This window comes from Mesocricetus auratus, unplaced genomic scaffold, assembly GCF_017639785.1.
Source record: "Mesocricetus auratus isolate SY011 unplaced genomic scaffold, BCM_Maur_2.0 Super-Scaffold_100004, whole genome shotgun sequence".
In the NCBI taxonomy this organism is placed as follows: Eukaryota; Metazoa; Chordata; class Mammalia; order Rodentia; family Cricetidae; genus Mesocricetus; species Mesocricetus auratus.
Genome location: NW_024429189.1, coordinates 69104409 through 69125559, shown reverse-complemented (window position 1 = coordinate 69125559; position 21151 = coordinate 69104409). Strand labels below are relative to the sequence as shown.

Here is a 21151-nt window from a genome sequence, read left to right as displayed (position 1 = left end):
GATCCAGGGACGATAAGGCAGGGCTGGAAGTCAACACATTCAAGGCAAACTTCGGTTTTGTGGAGAATCCCAACTTTTCTTCCCCTATCCAATCAGTGGCGTTAGGGAAATGGCTCAGTTAGGGATGTGTTTGTACAGTGGACCTGCGTTTGCATGCCTAGAACACACCTAAAAAACGCTTATGGTCCCAGTGCTGGGAAGACAAACAGATCCCTGGAACTCACTGACCCATCAGCCTAACATGTAGTGAGTTCAAGGCTGACTCAACTTTCACCAAAGAGTAAATTGGCCCTCATAACTCTCTAGGAATATCTCATCCCCACAAGCTCTTGCCCTCTAACGCAGCCTCATCCTCCAGCATTGATGGACACGCTAAGAGGAATGGGGTTGTTAGCTCAAAACTCTGACCTTCTTTCTCCTCCTCTGGGGTCTGGAACAGATGGGTTTGTTCTGAGTGCCAGGAAAGCAGGTCTCACTGCCAGAGCCCAGAGGCAGGGGTGGCCTCTCCTGCTGATCCTGGCGGGGAAAGGCAGACTGGCTTTCTGGAGAGAGACACATCTACAGTACAGTCTCATGACAGATATGCTAATCAGGACTGAGGTGTCTGCTCCCCTTTGTGTTGTGTAGGTGGAATGTGTTGAGCGGTCAGGAGCACCGTCACACCCAGAGATTGACGGCTGCCCTTCGATGGACAGAGTCTGCACATCAGATCTTCCTGCACCCTAGGGAAGGGGCTTATATAGAGCTGCTCATTGTACAGTGGTATCAGGACACCATACAATCACCCAGCAAAGAGCATCCTTCAAGATCAATGGGGAAGTGATTTTTCTGAAATCATGTTGACCTAACTAGAAATAAGGTACCTGGAAACAGCCTATTCTTGCTAAAAACAAAGCAAACCAAACCAAAAGCCCTAAATCCCTTAAAAAAGCAGATTATCCAAGGGCACAAAACATTTTCTGACTTTTCCAGGTATACTCAGTATGACGTCACAGCACAAGTGTTATTGCATTCAAATAGACTATCCGACTTCCCAGACACACAGACGGCACTCCTCGCATGTTCCTTATGGATGATGACAGGCAATGGGAGACTGAGAAGATGTGATGCCAGGGATGTGGGGTCTCAGCAGATCACAGAAGGAAAATAGGGGTGAATTCCCATCAAGGCTGAATCCCACATGAGAGCAGGCCAGGACCTGTCAACATTAAGTAGCGGGCTGGGGTCTGAGGTCCATGACCGGCCATGGCAAGCAAAATATGAAACAGTTCTTTTCTACAGACAGATCCACAGGCTCTCAATGCATATGACCCCAGAGAATTCATGTCTACCATTTTAAGAGCATGCTACTGTCCTTTACTTTGTATCTCTGTATCCATAGCTTAGCAGAGCTCTCTGACCTCATCAGACAAGTTCCTTTGTGCTGCAGAGCAGAAATTCACACGTGACCAAAGTGCAGAGAGTGTTTGTGAGTTCTCAGCCACAAATAGGACATCTGTATCCCACTTCCCCCCTTCAAGGCTCAGGGACAACTGCAGGAGAGTAGGAGCCAGGGGTTAGAGAGGACTGAGAGTGTCTTCTGGACGTGACAGAACCCTGTACTGATGCACGAATAGCATCTGTGGTTGCCCGGACAAGACCTGCACAAGATCAAGCCAGACGGATAGAGTGGGAGGGGAGCACAGTCTTCTACTCTTAGCTGAAAAGATGATGACAATTTATGGCTTCTGGGAGAGGAACAGTCCATTTTAAGGGTGTGGTCCCCCATTAAGTCAGTCACCCACCAGGAGATGGCTGGTACCCATGAGTGTACAGACAGCACAGATTGGACTTAACAGGTTATTTTTCAAAAAACAAAACAAAAAAGACAGAGTTGGGAGGGGATGGAGTGGTGGAGGTGGGTCTAGGAGGAGTTAGTAGGAAAGGGGGTGGATATGATCATGCATTGTGCGAAATTCTCAAAGAATTAGTAAAAATGTTTTTTGAGATCAGGTCGCTCAGTATGAGAAGCCCAGCGGGTTGCCTTGACTTCCCAGGATCTCACTGGGTGGTCAGAGGTTAGAGTTCTTATCTTCAGATTCAGGTTTTCCAAACCAAGCCAGTTAAAGAACTTCATGTCCCTTGCAGAACCCTGTATCTCAGAGAGAAAGCTAGAGAGATCTGGCCCCAGATCCTAATGAGGCCATTTGCCAGCAGGGGACTGGGCCTCCATGAGCTGGTTGTCTCATCTATAAAGGGAGGAAAACAGCATTCATCCTCATATAACCCCATTGGGCAGACAGGGCAAAGGATGCCCAGAGTTCCCTACAGCTGCTCCTATTCATAGTCAGAGCTAACACTATTGAGCTTATTAGCTGTCCCAGTGTAACTGCTTTCAGGTGTGCTATATATTTGATCTTCACAGTCTTATACGGGAGATACAATTATGTGTCTACTTAATTAAAACAGGAAAGCAGGGGTGGGTAGGAATTGATTCTTAGAGGTCAAGCACATCACCATCAAGAAGCAGGGCTGTCTTCCCAGGCTAGCTGCTGAACTGCCAGACCTAAATTCTTTACCAATGGTGCTACCTCCTCCCTGCAAAACACACACACACACACACACACACACACACACACACACACACACACACACACACACACACACACACAGAGGCACACATCTGGTGGCATGTGCTACTGTGGAGATCACTGAAAAGGGCTCCAGAAATGGGGTCGTATGGCGTGTGAGGCACATGAGAGAGCTGTTCTCACGTGGCTAAACTCTCAGGGGTGCCTCTCCTGACTGTTAGCACTGTTTTTTTCTGTTTTGTTTTGTTGTACATGATGGACACCAGAAGGAGAGTGGAGAGGTTTATTAACCTTGCATTACTTCATACCACGCAGTTGTGAGCTTAACTTGGAATTAAGTTAAGGTCATTTACCCGAATGAGAGGTAGCTAGGGCTGAAGACATCAACTCAAGTAAAAAGAATCATGACCAGAATCATAAAACTGTTATTTATTTCCAATTGTTTCCACTTTCTTGCCGAGGAGTAGTGGAAAAATAGCATGTTTTAGTTTTCAGAATTGGAGCTGTGGCCCAGCAGGGCCATAAGCTCAGGGAAGGCTCTGAGGGATCGTGCTGTGGTGCTGCATTGTTATCTGTCTGCTGGTTCTCTGATGGGTGAGCAGGCGCTGCTGGCATCACCCCTAATTCCCTCCATGGATTCCGGAGCTGGAAATGAACCCATCTGTGCTAATGCTGGAGGTAAACTCATTAGGCAAGTTCCATAGTGTGGGCCCGAGTTTTCCACAGCAGTGCACAGGCGGCTGATATAGAGAACATGTCCCCTCACACAGCCACGGCAGTAACTCAGCTTCACACGGGGCCCTCTCAGGGGTGGAGGCTTCTGCTCATTATCAGGAAAAGAAAGGAAATGAGGAAGAGAAAGATCGGCCCTGGGCTTGGCTGCTTCCTTCCTCCACTGTGCCTTCCAAACAGCAGCAGCCCCTCCATCCTGCCACGCGCCCGCTGTCAGCCTGAGAAACGCACCTGCTCGGACGGCTCAGGAGCTGGGTGGCCTATTTATTGGCTACAGCAGAGAGCTGGTCCCGGATTCGGCCCAGACCATCTAACATGGTATCCAGCGTCTCCTTGCTCAGCTCCATGGTCACAGCCGAGATGGAGGGTTTGTCTCCACACAGACTAGGATCTTCTTGGATCTGCAAGAAGAACACGACCCAGAAAGTCAAAGCTGCCTGTCTTTGCTCCTCCTTGGAAGCAAGCTCGACTCAGTTCTACTGTCTCCTGAATGGAAGGTCGCTACTGAGTGCAGCAGAGAATCCTAGCCTTCCTTCGTTAGCAGCTGACAATGAAGATGCCCAAAAGGCCTGGGTCACTTGCCTTCTACACTCTCCGGGCGAGTGAAGGCTCACTTGCCCCTCTGACACTGGGGCTTAGCACTCAAGTGAGAAAGCCCTACCTGTCCACATGCACTAAAAAGTGGACTCCACGACATGCGGAAAACAACTGGACACAGAAAAGCCCCAGGTACACTGATCTGATCTTAAAAGAGGAAATGAAATGTTACTATGTTTTCAAAGGGGCCTGTTAAATAAGAGACACTTGCTCATCGTCTACAGGGGTTGAATTTCTGGATGTCTGAAGAAGTGGCTATAGCATTGCACTCTTCTAATTTTAACTACAGAAACCCTACAAAATGGGTTCACACCTTTACGGGGTTCTGGAAAAGAACAGTGATGTGGAGATAATGAGACAGGGCGGGCGAACAGGAAAATGAAGTACTGACCAGTCAACTGCCAACAGAAGCTCGGGCTGTACCGCAACAGTGCCGGCCCAGTTCTGCTCGACAAGCTAGTGAGAGGCTACCTGACAGATGCAGAGGGCTAGCTGACATCTATATGCACAAGCCTGCTGTTAAAGCGGACACCTCCTGACATCAGCACATCATTTAACAGATACAATGCCCTGCACCTGTCGCTCTGAAACCTCTGCTTCTAGTATGTATTCCATTATGACCAGGCTAAGCCAATATGGTCCTGCAGCTGTAATCTGTGAACAAGCACCATGGTGTGTGTGTGGGGGGGGCATTTTACTTATTTTTTACTTTGACTGCTGGTGTTTTAGATGGTTGTGGCTGGGGGAGAGCCAACTCACTGTCATTCCCTCTTGGCTTCTGAGGAGCTTGACCATGGGCATACCTTCATCTGGAGCAGGCAGGTGGGGACGGCCATGCGGCTGATGCTGTCTGAGGAGGTTTTGATATCCACTCTCCAGTCCAGGTCAACCAGGCGTGGCAGAGAGACTGTGGAGGAGACAGCTTTGGTCAGAGGTCACAGTACCTGTTTCTCCTGAGCTTTTATTCAGTGACATGTAGCTTCAAGATTGTATATACATACACAAGTCTCAGGAAGAGGCAGGGAGGGCCACCTGCCCTTAGCACTGACTCCCAGTGGGTGCATCTCCAAACACCCACACTCCAGATGTTGAGAGAGAATGGCAAATGACACAAGCAGAGATACAGCCATGGCCTGAGTTGTAGAGAAAGGGTAACTTCCGCGACCATGCTAAAGACTGTTTTATAGATGAAATGGCCTTGGTTTGAATGCAAGTCCCACACTTGCCTAACCCCCTCATCTAGAAGTCTGCAGGGTGACTGGGAGGGCTAGGTGAGTCAGTGCAGACACAGCTCCATCTCTGTGATTGACTTAACGAAAGGTCCAGGGCAGCCACTCAGCAGCATGCTCTTACACAATCTTTAGGAGCAACTTGACTAGCCTTTCCCTTTTGCAAATCACACATACACATACAATTCTCCTTGTTTATACTCATTGTATGTAAGGTAACATAAGTTACATAAGGTCACTGTCACATGCATATTTGGTGATCACACTTTGGTGATCACTGTGCACTTCCTTCTTTCTCGTTCTCTCCTTCCTATCAGGCTGCTCACTACCCTCTTTATTTTTGTCTTAACTGACACATACTTTAGGTACTTCACTTTCTGCTTAGGTATTTCTGCATTTTTTAGCAACTTGTTTCCATCATCATCTTCTTCATCATATTGAAGAGTAAAATCTAAAAGGCACAACACAGGGTGCGGTTTGGAGATAGCACAGTTCTCTTTGGTCTGTGGTTAAGTTCCTGGCTGGGGAACTCAGAGCTGGCACTGAGGAGCAGGGGCAGTGGAAGGCAGGGGCTCCGAACTCACTCTGGTTTGCTTGGGCTTCAGTTCTCCAAGTAGATCTGTTTAAAAGGAAAAGATGAGGAAGAAACAATGGGAAAGCAATGAGAGTGAGCTCTCTGATAATGAGGGACCCCAGCTGTGGCTTCTTACCAAGAAAGGGCTTTAGAAACCCCTCCTATCACAGGCAGTTTTTCATGGTGTCACAAAGTTCAGTGATGGCAAGGCCCAAGTGCAATAGTTTTCACAGCTCAGGAGAAACAAAACAAAATGAAAGAAAACAAAACACAAAACCATAAAAGGAAGAAGGCAAATACAGCTGCGGCCCTTACAGAGGACCCAAGTCCAATCTGTGGGACCCATATGGTCCAAAGAAAGGACTAAGTCCTGCAAGCCACCCCGACTTCTGTGTCACCATGGCATGCCTCCCTCCAAATAAAGGCTCTCTTTCCGGAAAATACAAGCCCTTGGTAAACAGCCACTTCCGATTACTGCTGCAGACCCCTTAGAGCTTCCAGACCAACAACAATCACTTCTAAGATTGATGTTGAAAATCATCTTCGTAGCTCAGAAAACAGGACAATTCATAAAAGAAACTTAAAATGACCAATACAGGGAAAAGACAATAATCAACATCTCTAATTTCAAAAATTTGAAAGCTAAAATGGGAATCATTTCCCATTCATAGAACTGGGGAAAGAAAAATCATCTCAGCCCTGTGAGGCCAGGCTTTGTGGTGCACACCCCTAATCACAGCAGCAGGGACAGCACACTCCACATGCAAGGCTAACCTAGGCTACACAGGGAGAGCTAGTCTCAAAAACCAAGGAGGGGGTTGGAACAAAGCTTTTCGTAGCCAACTTGACAATATAAGGCAAAGCCCAGTATGTCCTGCTGTGTGCATGGCCTTTAAGTCAGTAAGTGAATAACTGAATAGGTAACAAAGTTTCTATTACAAATTGTCTTTGGGAAAAACTGTCAATACCTTAAATAGCTAACCTTAAAGAATTTCTAAAAATTATACCAAATTCCTCCGTGTACTAGAATACACTTTACATTTAACTGTTAAAAAGGACCCTATGGGTAAACATTTACACAAGTGTCATCAATATTAATGATGCTTGCTTAAAATAAGAAGCTATAAAATGGCAAGGTCCTGTTTGTTAAAAACAAACCCAGAAGACTGGCTTCTCCATATGTATGCAAAACAGGTTGCCACCTTCAAGCTAGGAGTGGTAGCACATGCCTACAATCCCAGAACTTAGGAGGTAGATGTAGAAGAAATACAAGTTCAATGCTATCCTTGGCTACAAAGGGAAATCAAGGTCAGCCAGCCTAAGCTACATGAGACCCTTCCTCAAACAACAAAAATAAATAAACAAATAAATGGCTTTCCATTAAAAAAATGGATGCAGCAACCTCTGGGTGTGGGGTTACAAGCTGACGGGGATATCCTTCTGTATATATTTCTCTTATTGGTTGATAAATAAAATACTGTTTGGCCTTTAGCCAATGAGGCAGGAAGATAGGCAGGACTAGGACGAGGAGAATTCTGGGAAAGATAGTCAGAGAGAGCCCGCCAAAGACAGTCGCCATGTAGTTGACAAGAGGAGTAGAAGGTTTGGACATTCTCTGGCAAGCCAAGGCCATGTGGGAATACATAGATTAATAGAAATGGGTTAATAATTAAGACAGAACTAGCTAGTAAGAAGCCCTAGTCATTGGTCAACAGTTGTATAATAATGTAGCATCTCTGTGTGTTCATTTGGGGCTTAAGCAGCTGGACCAGGCAAGAAAAAAAAAAACCCAGCAAGCATCTTATTTTCTTCCATCATTTATCTGTATGCATTTTCAACCACAAATTTATATTATTCCTAGGCTTTGTGTATATAATTGTATATATAATATACTAATAGTAACATTAAGAATATGAATAGTACAAGAATAGTAATAACAAGAAATATGAAAATTAGAAGGAACTCTCAAAAACACACACTTACATGTGCTCCAGGATGATTTTTGTCAGCAGGTTTTTGAGGTTTTGGTGGAAATTTTCCGGAAAGAGAGCCAGAATTGCTTCAGCAGAGGACAGGTCACGGAATGCCACCAGCCTAGTGAAGCGGTGCAGAGCCTGGAGCAGCTGTAGGACACAGAGGGCAGCTCTGTAGTTGAAGGGCAGAGGCAGGAGGTACACAGAGGGGCAGGGGTGGAGCTCTGTACACTCACCCATGGCACACCATCACAGTCACAAGAGTGAGGTAACTCGAATGTGGGTGTCCGCAACAGACGCTGACACCCAAGCTGACTTTGCTAGTTCACTGGTCCTTTTAGAAGACAGAAGCAGCTACCTGACCTAGGAAGCCATCGGCTTGTCAGAAACTTGTTAGTTGTGGGCAAAGGGGCAATATACCTTTTTTGCCTTCTGTGGAAGAATCTGACCTTCACTTAACTTTGTGATGCTGTTTCCCTGGTAACCTGAGAGAAGTGCAAAGCCAGCTGAGTTACTAGGCAACCCTGCATTGGCCCAATGCCTCTGGACTAAGAGGACTGTGTAAACACTAGGCCATCCTTCCATGAGTGAGGCTGCACCTCCCTTGCAAGAATCTGAACCTGTGCTTGCTGAGTTGTTAGAGAAGATTAACAGTCTCTCTGGAGTGGAAGGCATCTCATGTCCTTACCCTTATGTTGTCACCTGGAAGATCAGAGAAAAACAGTTCCTGGCCAACGGTGTGATTCCCTCTGTGAAAGAGGAGTCTTGGACCCTGCCTTGCTATGCCCTTATATCCTTGTAGGCACTGCCGAGCAAACCCAGGGCAGCTCAGAACTCTATCACTGAGTTATACTCTCAGTAAACCAACCATCCTATGTCCTTGCAGATCTGGAGCCAGAGGTAGCAAAGAGCTCACATGACTATACTGATGCTTAGCTCTCTGTAGGTGACTCTGCTTTGCAGCTTTACCTGACACCACAGAGGTTGCCTGACTATAAATGGACATAACCCAACGAAGCTTCCAGCTGTGAGGGTGGGAGTTAGAGCCCCGCAGTGACCACATCATCAACAAGCTTTGTAGTGGGCTTGTCTCCATTCTGTCTTTTCCCCACTCCTTCCTCTGTTTTCCTAGAATCACCCAGCTGTACCCGAGTCCTTGTTTAGTATTTATTTTAAGGGCATCCAAACTAAATCTACAACCTTAATTCTGCCTTTTAATTTCCTATAATTCTTTCCCATGAATAAAGCTCCAGATTTAAGGAAAATGACAATAATTGGGCCCTTTGGATGAAGATACTCCTGTCAAGCATCTCTGCCCTGGATGGACAACACAGTCACTGCTGTATAACTTAGCATGAGTCACTCTGGCTTCCTCTTAGCTGCCTGAAGAAAATTATATGAGCTGAGCAGAGGATGTCACAGGGCCAGAGGGAAGAGAAGGGGGTGTGGGGAACACAGCATCCCTGGGGGAGCCCGATTGAGCCTGGGAGTGGGTACTCTCTAATGCTACTCGGGCCTTGGTGCCTCAGCTCAAAGATCTCTCCAAGGTTTGCCCTCAGGTGCCCAGCTGACAGTTCATCAGCACCCGCAGGTCACATGCTGGGCAGGAAAATCACTAAAGGTCGTTTTTTTTGTTGTTGTTGTTTTGTTTTCTGTTTTTTCCCCACATTGCCTAGGTAATAAGCCTGAAACGAGAGTGGCCGGGAACTCTGGTTATTTATCATAAGGGGGCTTGAGTGTCATAAGAAAGGCTCAAAGACAAAATCCTTTGAGTTCATGACTATTTTTTTTTAAACCTATCTAGGCCTGCTACATGTGAACAGATGTGTCAGGAGAAAATGTCTTCGGGCATGCAACTGACGGGGAGTCAAGAGGGAGGCTGACAAGTGATAAGGACTGGCAGCGGTCACTTGTCACCACACTTACTTGTTCTGCCTCCTCCTGGGTCACAGACAAGCTGGAACACGTAACATCCAAGAGTTGTTTTGAGTCCAGGGCTGAACTGGAAAAGCTTTCTTGGCACAGTTGTCTGACCACATCTTTCGAGGAGGCCTAGGAGTTAATTAGCAGATGGAAAGCACATGAAATTCGATGCTGCAAACATTTGTGTTGGTTATTTCATGATTCCTCTGAACACTAAGGGTTCATGGGACTCCTCTGTGTCTGGGGAAGAATCTGACCTTCACTTAACTTTGTGATGCTGTTTCCCTGCATTCTCCAGATGCACCTTCCCTTATGCTTCCTGCTCAGAACTAAGATTCCTGGGTATTCAGGGAAAACAAACACAACTCTGAATGGAGTAGAAGGCAGACCTGCTAGGAGGAGGCTCAGCGAACAACACAGTGTTCAAGTTCTTGGTTTCCCTTTGCCTAACTGATCCCTTGGCCTCAAGGTGCAGCCTCCTAAGACAGAAAACGTTTAGACAGCAAATGCTCCACTTCAGGCCCCAACAACGGTTACACATAGCAGTGTGAACACACATCACCAGGACTGGCAATGGGTAAGAGGAAGCCTTGCCCTGAGCAGTAAACCCGGTGAAGCTACAGCAAGGGATCCCAGCATCTGTTAGGGTTAATTATGATGGCTATTCTTGGTTGTCAACTTGACTGTATCTGCAATGCAGTATAACCCAGAAATGGGTCACTGTTGTGATCTATATAGTTGTGATCACTTGTGACCCAGGTCTTGAGGCAGGACAACGCATGCCTCTAATCCAGACCTTGAGACAGAAAGGTACACCCTTAATCTGGGTCACACCTTCTGCTGGGCAACAGAAGAAGGAAGAGGTTGTTCATTCTTCACCCTCTTGCCCTTGCCTTGTCAGCCGTCCATTCCCTCACTGGAGTCTATTTCTTCAGGATTCCAGCATATACAGAAGACCAGCTGAGACACTAGCCTTGTGAGTCTGAGCAACTACTTGACTCTTGGACTTTCCATTCGCAGGCAGGCATTGTTGGACTGCAGTTTGTAAGTCATTCCAATAAATTCCATATATACTAGAGAGAGAGAGAGAGAGAGAGAGAGAGAGAGAGAGAGAGAGAGAGAGAGAGAGAGAGAGAGAGAGAGAGAGAGAGAGAGAGAGATTCATTCTATACGTTCTATGACTCTAGAGAACCCTGGCTAATACAGGTGGTATCCATGGAAGAGAAGAGAGGTAGGATCTTCACTCCCACTGGCCTATAATGAGCCACAAAACCCTGTGGGGACTTCCGTCTCCACGTAGGATTAATGAGGTAGTGTCACGGTTTCTCTTGCTGTGATGATACTGACCAAAACCAACTTGGGGAGGGAAGCGTTAATTTGGCTTACAAGTTACAGTCCACACTCAGGGGGAAGTAAAGGCAGGAACCTAGAGGAACAATTGAAGCAAAGGCTAAAGAGGAGCAACACTTATCAGCTTGTTCCTCATGGCCTGCTCAGCCTGCTTTCTCAAGATCACCTGCCCAGGGCTGGCACCACGCTCAGTGGGCTGGGCTCTCCCACATCAATCATTGATTTAAAAAAAAAACAAAATAACAAAAACACACAAACAAACAAACAAAAAAACACGCCCCCCCCATAGTCTTGCCTATACACCAGTCTGATAGAAGTATTTTCTCAATTGGAATTCTCTCTTTCTAGATGACTCTATCTAGTTTGTGCTTGTGTCAAGTTGACAAAAGACACACCTCTCTGTCTTAGCAGTGTTGGGGAAAGCCATCTAAAACAAGATTTAAATACTAGCCACAGTCTCAGTACATAACAGGGACACATCCATGTTCTAATTAAAAAAAAAATCATCTGTGTGACCAGAAACCAGGAAGGTTTCAAGATGAATGAAAAGTGGGAGTAAACAGATGCCACAGGAGGCTGAGAAAATAAGATTGCAAGTTGCAGGTCAACTTGGGCTACATAATGGGACCCTCTCAAGGGACAGCATTAACATTTTTATCTGACAAAGATTTTGAAACAGCTATGACTGCAATATTCCAATAATTAAAAACATGCCTGAAACAAATAAAAAGACTGATAAAAACAGAAGACAGTAATAATATAATGTAAAAACCACCAGAGACACAACCCAAACACGGAGAGGACAAACGCAGCTCAGCAACATGGAAGAGACAGCGAAGAATCAGTAGATGGAAGACAGCCCCTTATATGAAATTACCCAGCCTGAACAGAAGGATGGATGGATGGATGGACAGACGGACAGACAGACAGACCGATGACATAGATATGTAACACTTAGGAAATAATAGAACATATTTAACTTTCCAAGTTTAATCAGACTTAATGGTAACTATCTCAAGAACCCAAGTAAGCTAAGCCCTAAAGAGCATAATTTTAAAACTTCACACGAAGACACACCAGAAATTAAACTAAAAAAAAAAAAAAAGAAACACACACACAAAATTGTAAGCAGTGTAACAAACACTCAGAATGGCAACAGCTTTCATGTCAGGACTGAGAGAGGAAAGAGAGAATATTTCTCAGATGTAGAATGAACTGTCAATCTAGAACCCTCAACTAGAAAAATGTCCTTCAGGAGTGAAAAAAAAAAAACCCACCACCACCACCACCAAGACAACCTGCCATGAAGGCTGGCTATGGCAAGTTCATCATCACAGAACGAATAGCAGGCAGGAGTGTTGGGAGTCACTGTGACCTGTCTGAAACTATCTTGGGTCATCATTGCCATACCACCCCCCAGTAACCTTGGCCTCTTTCCCTGCATCCTAGAGATATTCAGAAACATCAGAGTGGTATGTGAGCTTTGCAAGGTGATCCTGGCACCATCAGCATCAACAGTGTTCCCAACACTTTCCTTTAGTTTTCTGCCACCTTCTGACCATGGCAGTTGGTGCTTTTATAGATTTTCTTAGAACATGAAGGCAGAAAAGAACAAGCAAAGGTGTTAAAAAATTATATTTTCTAAGTTACATTTGGAAGCTAAGCAAAAATAATATTGATGAAGCTTCAAACGCAATGCAGAAGAAATATTTATTTAATATAAATGTGTAGTAACTGGACTTCATCCTAGCTGATAAAATGATGACACCAATAGACTGTGATAAACTGTATACACACAGTGTGACTAGAAAGGCTCTATTAAAAAGTGCAGTTTAGAATCCCAGATAATGTAGAATTCTGTGTGTAAACGAGCGTGCGTGAGTGTGTGAGTGTGTGAGTGTGTGTGTGTGTGTGTGTGTGTGTGTGTGTGTGTGTGTGTGTGTGTGTACCAGAGGGGGCTGTCCTGTGTTCTGTTTCATCGCTCTCCTCCTATTCCCTTGAGACAAGGTCTTTCACTGAACTTGGAGCTAGGCCAGCAGTCAATTATCCCAGAGATCCTCCTGTCCCTGATCTTTACAATGTTGGCATTACAGGTAACTGTGTGGCCATGTATAGTTTTTAAGTGAGTGCTGGATATTCAAACTCTGGTTCTCATGCTTACAAAGCAAGCACTCTTACCCATTTAGTCATCTTCCTAGCCCCAAATATACAATTCCTTTAAAAATGCTCAAATAACCCATGGGAAAGTGGAGAAATGTAAGAACGAAAAATAAACAATGAGCAGAAAAACAAAAATAGCAGATTTAAGTCCTAGCATGCCAATATTTGTATTAACTCTAAGTGACCTAAATATTCTAATTGAAATACAAAAATGGGCAGAGTGGATGAAAAATATTAGTGTTATATACAAGGAATTCCCTTAAAAAATATGGGCAGGCTAAAAGTGGATGGATGACTAAAGAATGCCATTCAAACATCAATCAACAGAATGCAAGAATGGCCACATTGACAACAGATAAATCATACTTTACAAAAAGAAAACTATCGGGGCAGCGTTATAAAATGCTGCAAGATTTGGTGCAGTAAGAAGACATCCAGAATGTGTGCCCAACCAGCAAGAGGACTGCAAACTGCAAAGCAATAACTGACAGATACATAAGGAGAAACAGGTGACTTCCCAAATGCAATGGGCACAGCAACACCCCTCCTTCAGCAATTGATAGAGCCAGCCAGATATGAGACAAGACACGGAAGAATTAAGCAACACCATCCATCACTGTAATTGACATCCATGGGACACTCCCCCAGTAAAAAGGCAGGGGAAGTAGGTGAAACAAAGAGCTGGCAAGAATGACAAGCCAGGCACTGAAAGGATAAGGGAAGCCTATACACAAACCTGACGGCTTCCACAAATGGACCAATTACTCAAAAACCCCATCACAACGCCCCTCATGTGAAACAGATATGCAATAGCTGTCACTACTCAGGAAATTGAATCCACAGTGTTAACTCAGAAAAGAAATCTCTAGACTTAGACATTTTCACTGGAGAATTCTAACAAACATCTTAAGATTAAAATATCAATTCTATAAATCTCTTTTAGAAAATAGAGGAGGAGGGGACAGTTTCTAATGCATTTTATTGGCAAAAATTACCTTAATATCCAAACTAGATAGACAGTTCAAAAAAGGGAAAAGAAAAAAAGAAAGGAATAAAGAAATTTACAGATCTGCATCCCCTCATAAAAACCAACACAACTTCTTAGCAAAATATTAACAGATAGAAATAAGCAATATACAAACAATATATAAGAGGGATTACACACTATGGCTAGGTGGGGTTTGTTCCAGGGATTTAAATCTGGTTAAGTATTTGAAAATCTATGTAACTCACCATTTTAACAGATCAAAGAGGGAGAAACCACACAATCTCAAATGAGCAAAGAAAAATGTTGGATAAAGTTAAACATCAATTTTTTACTTAAACGAAGAAATCCATCTCAACTTAGGAGATGGTTTGGCAGGTAAAGAAGACATGATGTGAGGCCCTGAGCTTGATTCCTGGAACCTACACAGTGGAAGGGAAGAACCAACTTCTGCAAGTTGCTGTGGAGTAGTCCCTCTGTCCACTGTGCACATATATATTACTCTCAGTGGTTAATAAAGGACTGACTGGCAGGAAGAATAGGCGGGACAGCCAAATTGAGAATGCTGGGAGGAACAAGGGTGGAGTCAGTGGAGTCGCCAGGAGACACAGAGGGAGCAAGACATGTTGGAGGACAGGTAAAGCCATGAGCCACATGGCAATGCACAGATGAATAGAAATGGGTTAATGTAAGTTGTAAGAGCTAGTTAGTAATAAGCCTGAGCTATCAGCTGAGCATTTATAATTAATATCGAGTCTCCATGTTGGTTATCTGGGGATTGGGGGGTAGGGCAGAAACTTCTACCTACAGCAAGTTGTCTCCTGACCTCCATACCTGAAGCATGATATGCGTGTGTGTACACACACATCCCTTCTCACCCCCCCACATACATACACACAAATACATTTCAAATAAAATAACTTTCTTAAAAAAATAAAATTCTTAGGAAAAAACTACCTGGCATCATGGGAGGCCAGTATACACACCCAAAACAGAGTGGTGCTCATCCCATTAGAGTGCAGACTCATGACCCCACCTGGCCAATCAGCATGGGAGAATTTGGGGATAAGGCAAATCTTTGCAGAACATGTCCTCAACACTAGAAGGCATCTGTAAAAAGCCTATAGTTAACAATCTATGCTATGGCCAGCACAGCTAGGTTCTGGAAACCTGCCTGGGATAAAGAGGGAATGAAGAAGGGAGTCACACAGACATGTGTACGGAAAATCTGAGATGGAGTGGGCTGTGCTCACTCTCATGGAGTGGCACCAACCACCATGCAACAACACGGACCCTCAGTCTGTTTGCTACATACAGCGGGGGAAGAAGGCTTAGCTAGTCTCCACAGGCAGTCTCTTGGAGGAAGAAGCTGCAGTGGACGCTCTCTGAATACTCTGTCATCATTTGCTCACAGATCAAAGGCTTTGGAAAGCCCCTGAGCCTGACCTGGTGAAGGCTTTGCCAAGGCTCATGAGTCTGAGCCACTGGAGTCCTTGTCAATAATACACATTCACTCAGGACTTCACCTGCTCCTTACACCTTCAGTCATAAATGTTCAAGTGTAAGTAAGTGTCTTGTCCTTGGATGTTTACTCTCACCACTCTTCTGAGCAAATTCCTGAAAGTTCCACAAATGAAGAAAGACAAGGACCTTAAGGCTAGGCAGACTACACAGAAGAATTTTCTACTGATAAATATGATCTCTGTGGATACACAAGATCACCAAAACCTGGTATAAGTGAACCCAACAAGTTTGGACATATGAAATTAGCATAAAAGCCAGCTTCTATGCAGACATTCCTGACTTAGCATGGGATAATGTCTGCCTTGCCTTTAAAATACCCTAGTTAGAATATACATGTAATACATCTATGTTGAAGAATTCATTCCGCCAATAGCTTTGGGATACTGGCCTTAGGGCATGGCCTGGGGTGCTATGTGAGGGATTCACTCTCTTGCTCTGGTTCAGTTGAGCATGGTCAGAGACCCAAGGGGCAGAGAGGTAGCGCAGGATCAGTGATGGCTTCAGCATTACTCTGTATCTGGGAGTTTGTCTTTTTAACTGCACCTCCTAATAAATCTTCTTTTACACCTCTGTGAGTCCACACATCACACCTAAGCTATGAAACGCTGTGCTTTGGTGATGGCATATTGGATGGTGCTGGTTGTTTATCCTGCTTGACAGTTCAAGCATCTCCCCCAGATGCTGTAAGACAGGAGATGATCCAAATCCAAAGCATGATTTGCCCCAATGCTATTACTTTCACACTGTTTTAAGGTCAAACAATCAATTAAATGTTGAACCATCTTAACTCGGGAGCTGTCTGTTCTAGTAATGGACAGATGTCTCTCAGAGAAAACACTACCTTTCAAAATACAAAGCAAAGTCTACTATGATGGTGAGCAAGGAACGTACGACAGCGTCCATGCTCCAGTTTGGGTCTTAACTGTTAACTAGTATATCAATATTTGTACAGGACTGTTGGGAATCTTCTCCCATCTCCCATTCTGAGAAGAGCATTCTAACATGTTCTGGCTCCTTATCTCCCCCCTTCCCCCTCTTCCTCTCCTCCTCTTTCTCTTCCTCCCTTCCCCTCTCTTCAACCAGCCTCACCTCCTTTTCTTCCTTGAGAGTGTATCTGCTGCTCATTCGACTTTGTAACCCAGTACTCCAGGAATATTGTCTTAGCTTGCTTTCCATTGCTGTGATAAAACGTTGGCCAAAAGCAACTTGGGAGAAAGGGTTTATTTCATCTTACAACTCTCAGGTCATGCCTCATCACTGACGGAAGAAGTCAAGGCAAGTCAACCCTCTAAGCTTTTCCCCTTTTCAAAGCACAGAATGAAGACCGGGTTTTATAGTGGCTTTCTGATTTTGGTAGTCCATACAAGAAGGGAGTCTGGAAGTTCTTGTAAACTGTTACTGATTGTCTGTCCATGTCCTGCCTGAAATACCATGATTGTTTATGGAAAGTATCTTTAATAAAGCTGGATCGGTTTGGCTTGGGGAAAAAATGTATACTGAAAGGCAATGGAGTTACAGCAGCTAAATCGACATGTGCAAACATGTGAATGCGTTCAGAGAATCGTTGGCACACATGTGCGTGAATGCAGATGCAGAAGACAGCCTCGCTGTGGTTCCTCAGGTGCTATCCACCTTGCTTCTTGAAACAGACCTATCCTGGGTCTGGACCAGCCAAGTAGCCAAGGCTGTCCAGCTTGCCCCAGAAATCCAGCTGCCTGTGCCTCCCCAGCACTGGGGTTACAAGCACACACTATCACATCACCTTTAGCAGGTGTCACATTCACACCCTCATGTTTGCAGAACACATGACCGACTGATCGAGCTATCTCGCCGGCCAAAGCAATTTGGAGAAAGAAGACTAAAGTAGGAAGAATCAGTCAGATTTCCAGATTTACTACAGTTAGAGCAACCAAGCCTGGGCATACTGAGAGGGAGGAGCACAGAGACCAAGGCAGCAGGTGCATGTGAGACAACCCTACACAGATATGCCCAAAGGATTCTTGGATTGCAAAAGTAATTCAGTGGAGTGAAATTTTTCTTTTTAACAAAAGGTACTGAAACAGTATGACATCAAAAAAGCACTCAACACTTTATACAAAATTGGCTCAGTATGGATCACAGACTTAAACACAAAAGACAGCTTAATGGGTAAAGCGGGCGCTGCACAAGCCTAATGACCTGAATTTGGATCCTCAGAACACACACAAAAGCTGAAGTAGGACATGTGTCTGCAATCCCAGGGCTCCTGAGCAAAAATGAGAGGCAGAAAAACTCCCAGAAGCTCATGGGCAGTGAGGCTGGTGTATGCTGCAGTGAATGATGAGGAAGAGCCTGTCTCCAGCAAGGCTGAAGACAAGGACTGACACCCAAGGTTGTCCTCTGACCACCACACTACACACCCACAATCACACATAAAACACATATGCACACCCCCCAACACACACATACACACTGGGATCCAAGACGCATCTGTCAGAATGATTCAGATAGGATATTAAGACAACCCCGAATGCTGTTGCTGGTACAGATGGAAGTGTAATGTAGTATAGGCATTCCAGAAAAGTTTGGAGATGTCTTTAAACCATGCAACTTCCAAATGACCTAGCAACTTCATCTATAATAGTTAACACTGGAAATGCTCTACATGTTAGCTCAATAAACGAATGAGCTAACAAACAGAAGGCACTAAAGAATACTCCTAAGCAATAAGAAGGAAGCAATTGTTGACATGCATGATTCTCTCGAGGCTTGGTTTTCAACCTTCCTAATGCTGTGACCTTTTAATACAGTTTCTCATGTTGCAGTAACCCCCAACCTTAAAATTATCTCATTGCTACTTCATAACTGTAATTTTGCTACCGCTATAACTTGTAATGTAAATGAATGATATGCGGGATATCTGATATGTGACCCCCAAAGTGGCCGTGACCCACAGGTTGAGAACTGTTGCTCTAGAGATTGGGCTGAGTGAGGAAAGCCAATCCACAAACATATCTCCAGGAAGACTCACAAAGTTCTTGAAATGAAAAACAAGGTCAGAAGAGCATGTAAAGGAGGCCTGGAGGACAGCTGCAAGGGAGCAAGGCTGAAAGGCACCAACACAGGGCTCTAAACTGACAGAAATGCCTTGTCGTCTGGGGTAGCAACGTAAACAACTGTTCCGCAGGTTCTCAGGAAGTCACCATTAGGAGACCCTCGATAAAATGTAAATGACATCTCTCCCTACGTTATTTCTTACAACAACATGCGACTCTACAGTTAACTTATAATAAAGTTTAATTTAAAAAAACAGAAAAGGCAATGAAAACGAATGAGCTACTGCTACACAATCATGCCTGACAGCCAGATGTGAAAATGAACATGCTGAAGTGTTCTGGTTTTGTGAAGTTCAAATATGAGCAATATTTGAACTACCTGTGTCAGAAGCAACACTGGGAAGGCGAGTGGAAGACGGAAGGAAGGAGCAGTGAGTGACTTCCGGGGTACTGGTGTCTCAGTTTGTGATCTGGTGTCAGCTATGAGTGAGTAGTCAGTAAGTGACGCCTCATGACTTCTGCATTTTCACTATCTATGTCATATATGATTTTTAAAAGTTTATCAAGGAAAACAAAATGTCCCAAGATAAGCAGGCATGGGGAGGAATCAACCACAATGAAGGTTAAAGGCCGGGCATGAGACCTCTTAAGTTTCTAGTCACAGCTCTGTTGCACTTAATAGCTATTTCTTCAGCACACACTGGTGTTATTCTGCCTGTTGGGATACACTTGTGAACAACAAAGTCAATGCCTTCAGGCATGGGCCGGGCAAATGCTTCCTGGGGAGGGGTATGAGGAGGGAATTAAGGCTGATAATGAGTATCATTACTGATCTTCAACCAGAGAAAAGAGAAGAAAGGAAAAGAAAAAGAAACTGGAGTCATGTTCCTCAGAAGAGATCCAGAAAGTCAGCTAGTGGTAAGTTCTAAGTGGGAAGGCAAAGACACCCTTCTTCGGAGTAATTCAAATTTTATGATGCCCCCAGATTAGGTCCCTTTCAACCTCACAACCTTCCCAAAGAAGGTCAGGAAAGTGCCCCGGCCCAACACAGGCCAAAGCAGTACAGACCTGACCCTCAGTGGGAAGAATGCACACACAACCCAGGGCTGGGCTGAAGAAAAGGAATTTCTCTGATAGCGTGGGCAGAGGGACCGGGATGAAACGGGGAACTAACACCCCAGTGCTCCAGGAGAGAAAAACACTCATAGTCACTAGTTCTAGGCTGCATTCATAACCATTGTCTACTTTTTAACTTCCACCTTAACATCAGAGAGTGATTACTTTTGTTGCTCCTGTTTAAAAGCTCAGAAAGGCTGAGCGATTTTCACAGGGTCACACAGACAAGTACTGGCGGGGCCAGTGCTCCAAGTCAGGGCCGGTTTATTCCTAATTCTTGCTTTCCACAAAGTCCCAGAGACTAAGGCAGCCGCCGCAGGCGTCCCCACCCTGCAAGATACCTTCAGCAGGCTCTGGAGCGCCTCAAAATTCTCCGCTGTCAAGGCCGCCATCTTTCCGGAGTCACGTGACAACCGGAGCAAGCGGGACATGCCACATGACACCTCGCGGGACATGCCGGGAGTTGTAGTTCTTCGCTGTGGCGGGCGACAATAGCGTTAAGAGTACTAGGGCGTGCAGAAGCCCAGGAAATTTCACTCCTGAATGGCTAAACTCAAGCGTCAGAGGGCCGAGGTGCTGGGAGGACTCGGGTATGGGATGATTTCCAGAGAGCAACTATCAGGGAAACTCGTTTTGCCATTGCCCTTTTGGGTATGCTGGCTGATTTGGGGATTGCACCTGCAGGCTTGGCAGGCACCTTGGCAACACAGACGCCCAGAAGTAATCGGTCTACACTGGCCACTTGGACTTAGACGAAGCTGTGCCTATTTGAATTCTTGGAATTTGCACACATGCACGCCTACAGTATAGCCTGGGAGGGGGAAAAAAAAAACAACGCAGTGCTCTTAGGCATATAGTTTTTGTTTCCGGAGAAGTAGGGGCTTGGCATTATAATTCGCCTTATCCAGCTAATGAAGCTAAACCATTTAGGATTCTAAGTACCTTTCCTGTGGTCCCAGGAGGGCCCTGGTGTGAAGAACAGGGGATTAGGAAAGGGGTTAGAAAGCCGGGAGTCATATGCAAGTATTACCTGTCTCAGCGATGCTCGTCTTGGAATGCTCTCCCAGTTCTCATCTTTCCCTTGAGTCTCTTGTTCTGGGAACTCAATGTTGAGGCTCATGCAGCAAGGAACTGAGGCCGGCAAACACCTCCTTCCTCGGAGGCAGAGCCTCCAGCCTCTAGAGAGACTGAAGGTGTCAGTAGCCGGGCCAGCAGCCTAACTGCAACCTTGTTGTGGTTGACTCTGAAATCTACCCCACAGGCTCGTGCTTTGTTACTTGGTCCCTAGCTTGAGGACTGTTTCGAATGTTGTGGAACCTTAAGAAACAGGGGGCCTGGCTAGCGAATGTCCCTACTGGCAGGCCTTTGAGAGCTATGCTGCTT

General features: G+C 45.1%; 1 protein-coding gene across 2 annotated transcripts; it reads right to left on the bottom strand.

Moving 5' to 3' along the window:
* Window positions 1-2984: 2984 nt before the first annotated feature.
* On the bottom strand, window positions 2985-20189 carry Commd9 (COMM domain containing 9). Of its 2 annotated transcripts, XM_021231532.2 has the most exons (7): window positions 20110-20189; window positions 9602-9727; window positions 7686-7825; window positions 5713-5747; window positions 4703-4806; window positions 3534-3703; window positions 2985-3390 (listed from the first exon to the last, which is right to left on the bottom strand). In XM_021231532.2, the coding sequence occupies exons 1-6, from the start codon at window positions 20158-20160 to the stop codon at window positions 3563-3565; spliced, it is 597 nt and encodes a 198-aa protein (XP_021087191.1). In that variant the 5' UTR covers window positions 20161-20189; the 3' UTR covers window positions 2985-3390; window positions 3534-3562. The 2 variants fall into 2 exon arrangements, with proteins under 2 accessions (XP_021087191.1, XP_005064931.3); XM_005064874.4 differs by having other exon boundaries at window positions 2985-3703.
* Window positions 20190-21151: the final 962 nt, after the last annotated feature.

Bases quoted from the DNA above. Each gene is read 5' to 3' on its own strand.
- Commd9 (XM_005064874.4), bottom strand. From the start codon at position 20,160: ATGGCGGCCTTGACAGCGGAGAATTTTGAGGCGCTCCAGAGCCTGCTG. The intron at 9,728-20,109 runs GTATCTTGCAGG...ATTAACTCCTAG, and splicing joins CGCTCCAGAGCCTGCTGAAG to GCCTCCTCGAAAGATGTGGT. The intron at 5,748-7,685 runs GTAAGTGTGTGT...CCTTTTAAACAG, and splicing joins AAAATCATCCTGGAGCACAT to ATCTACTTGGAGAACTGAAG.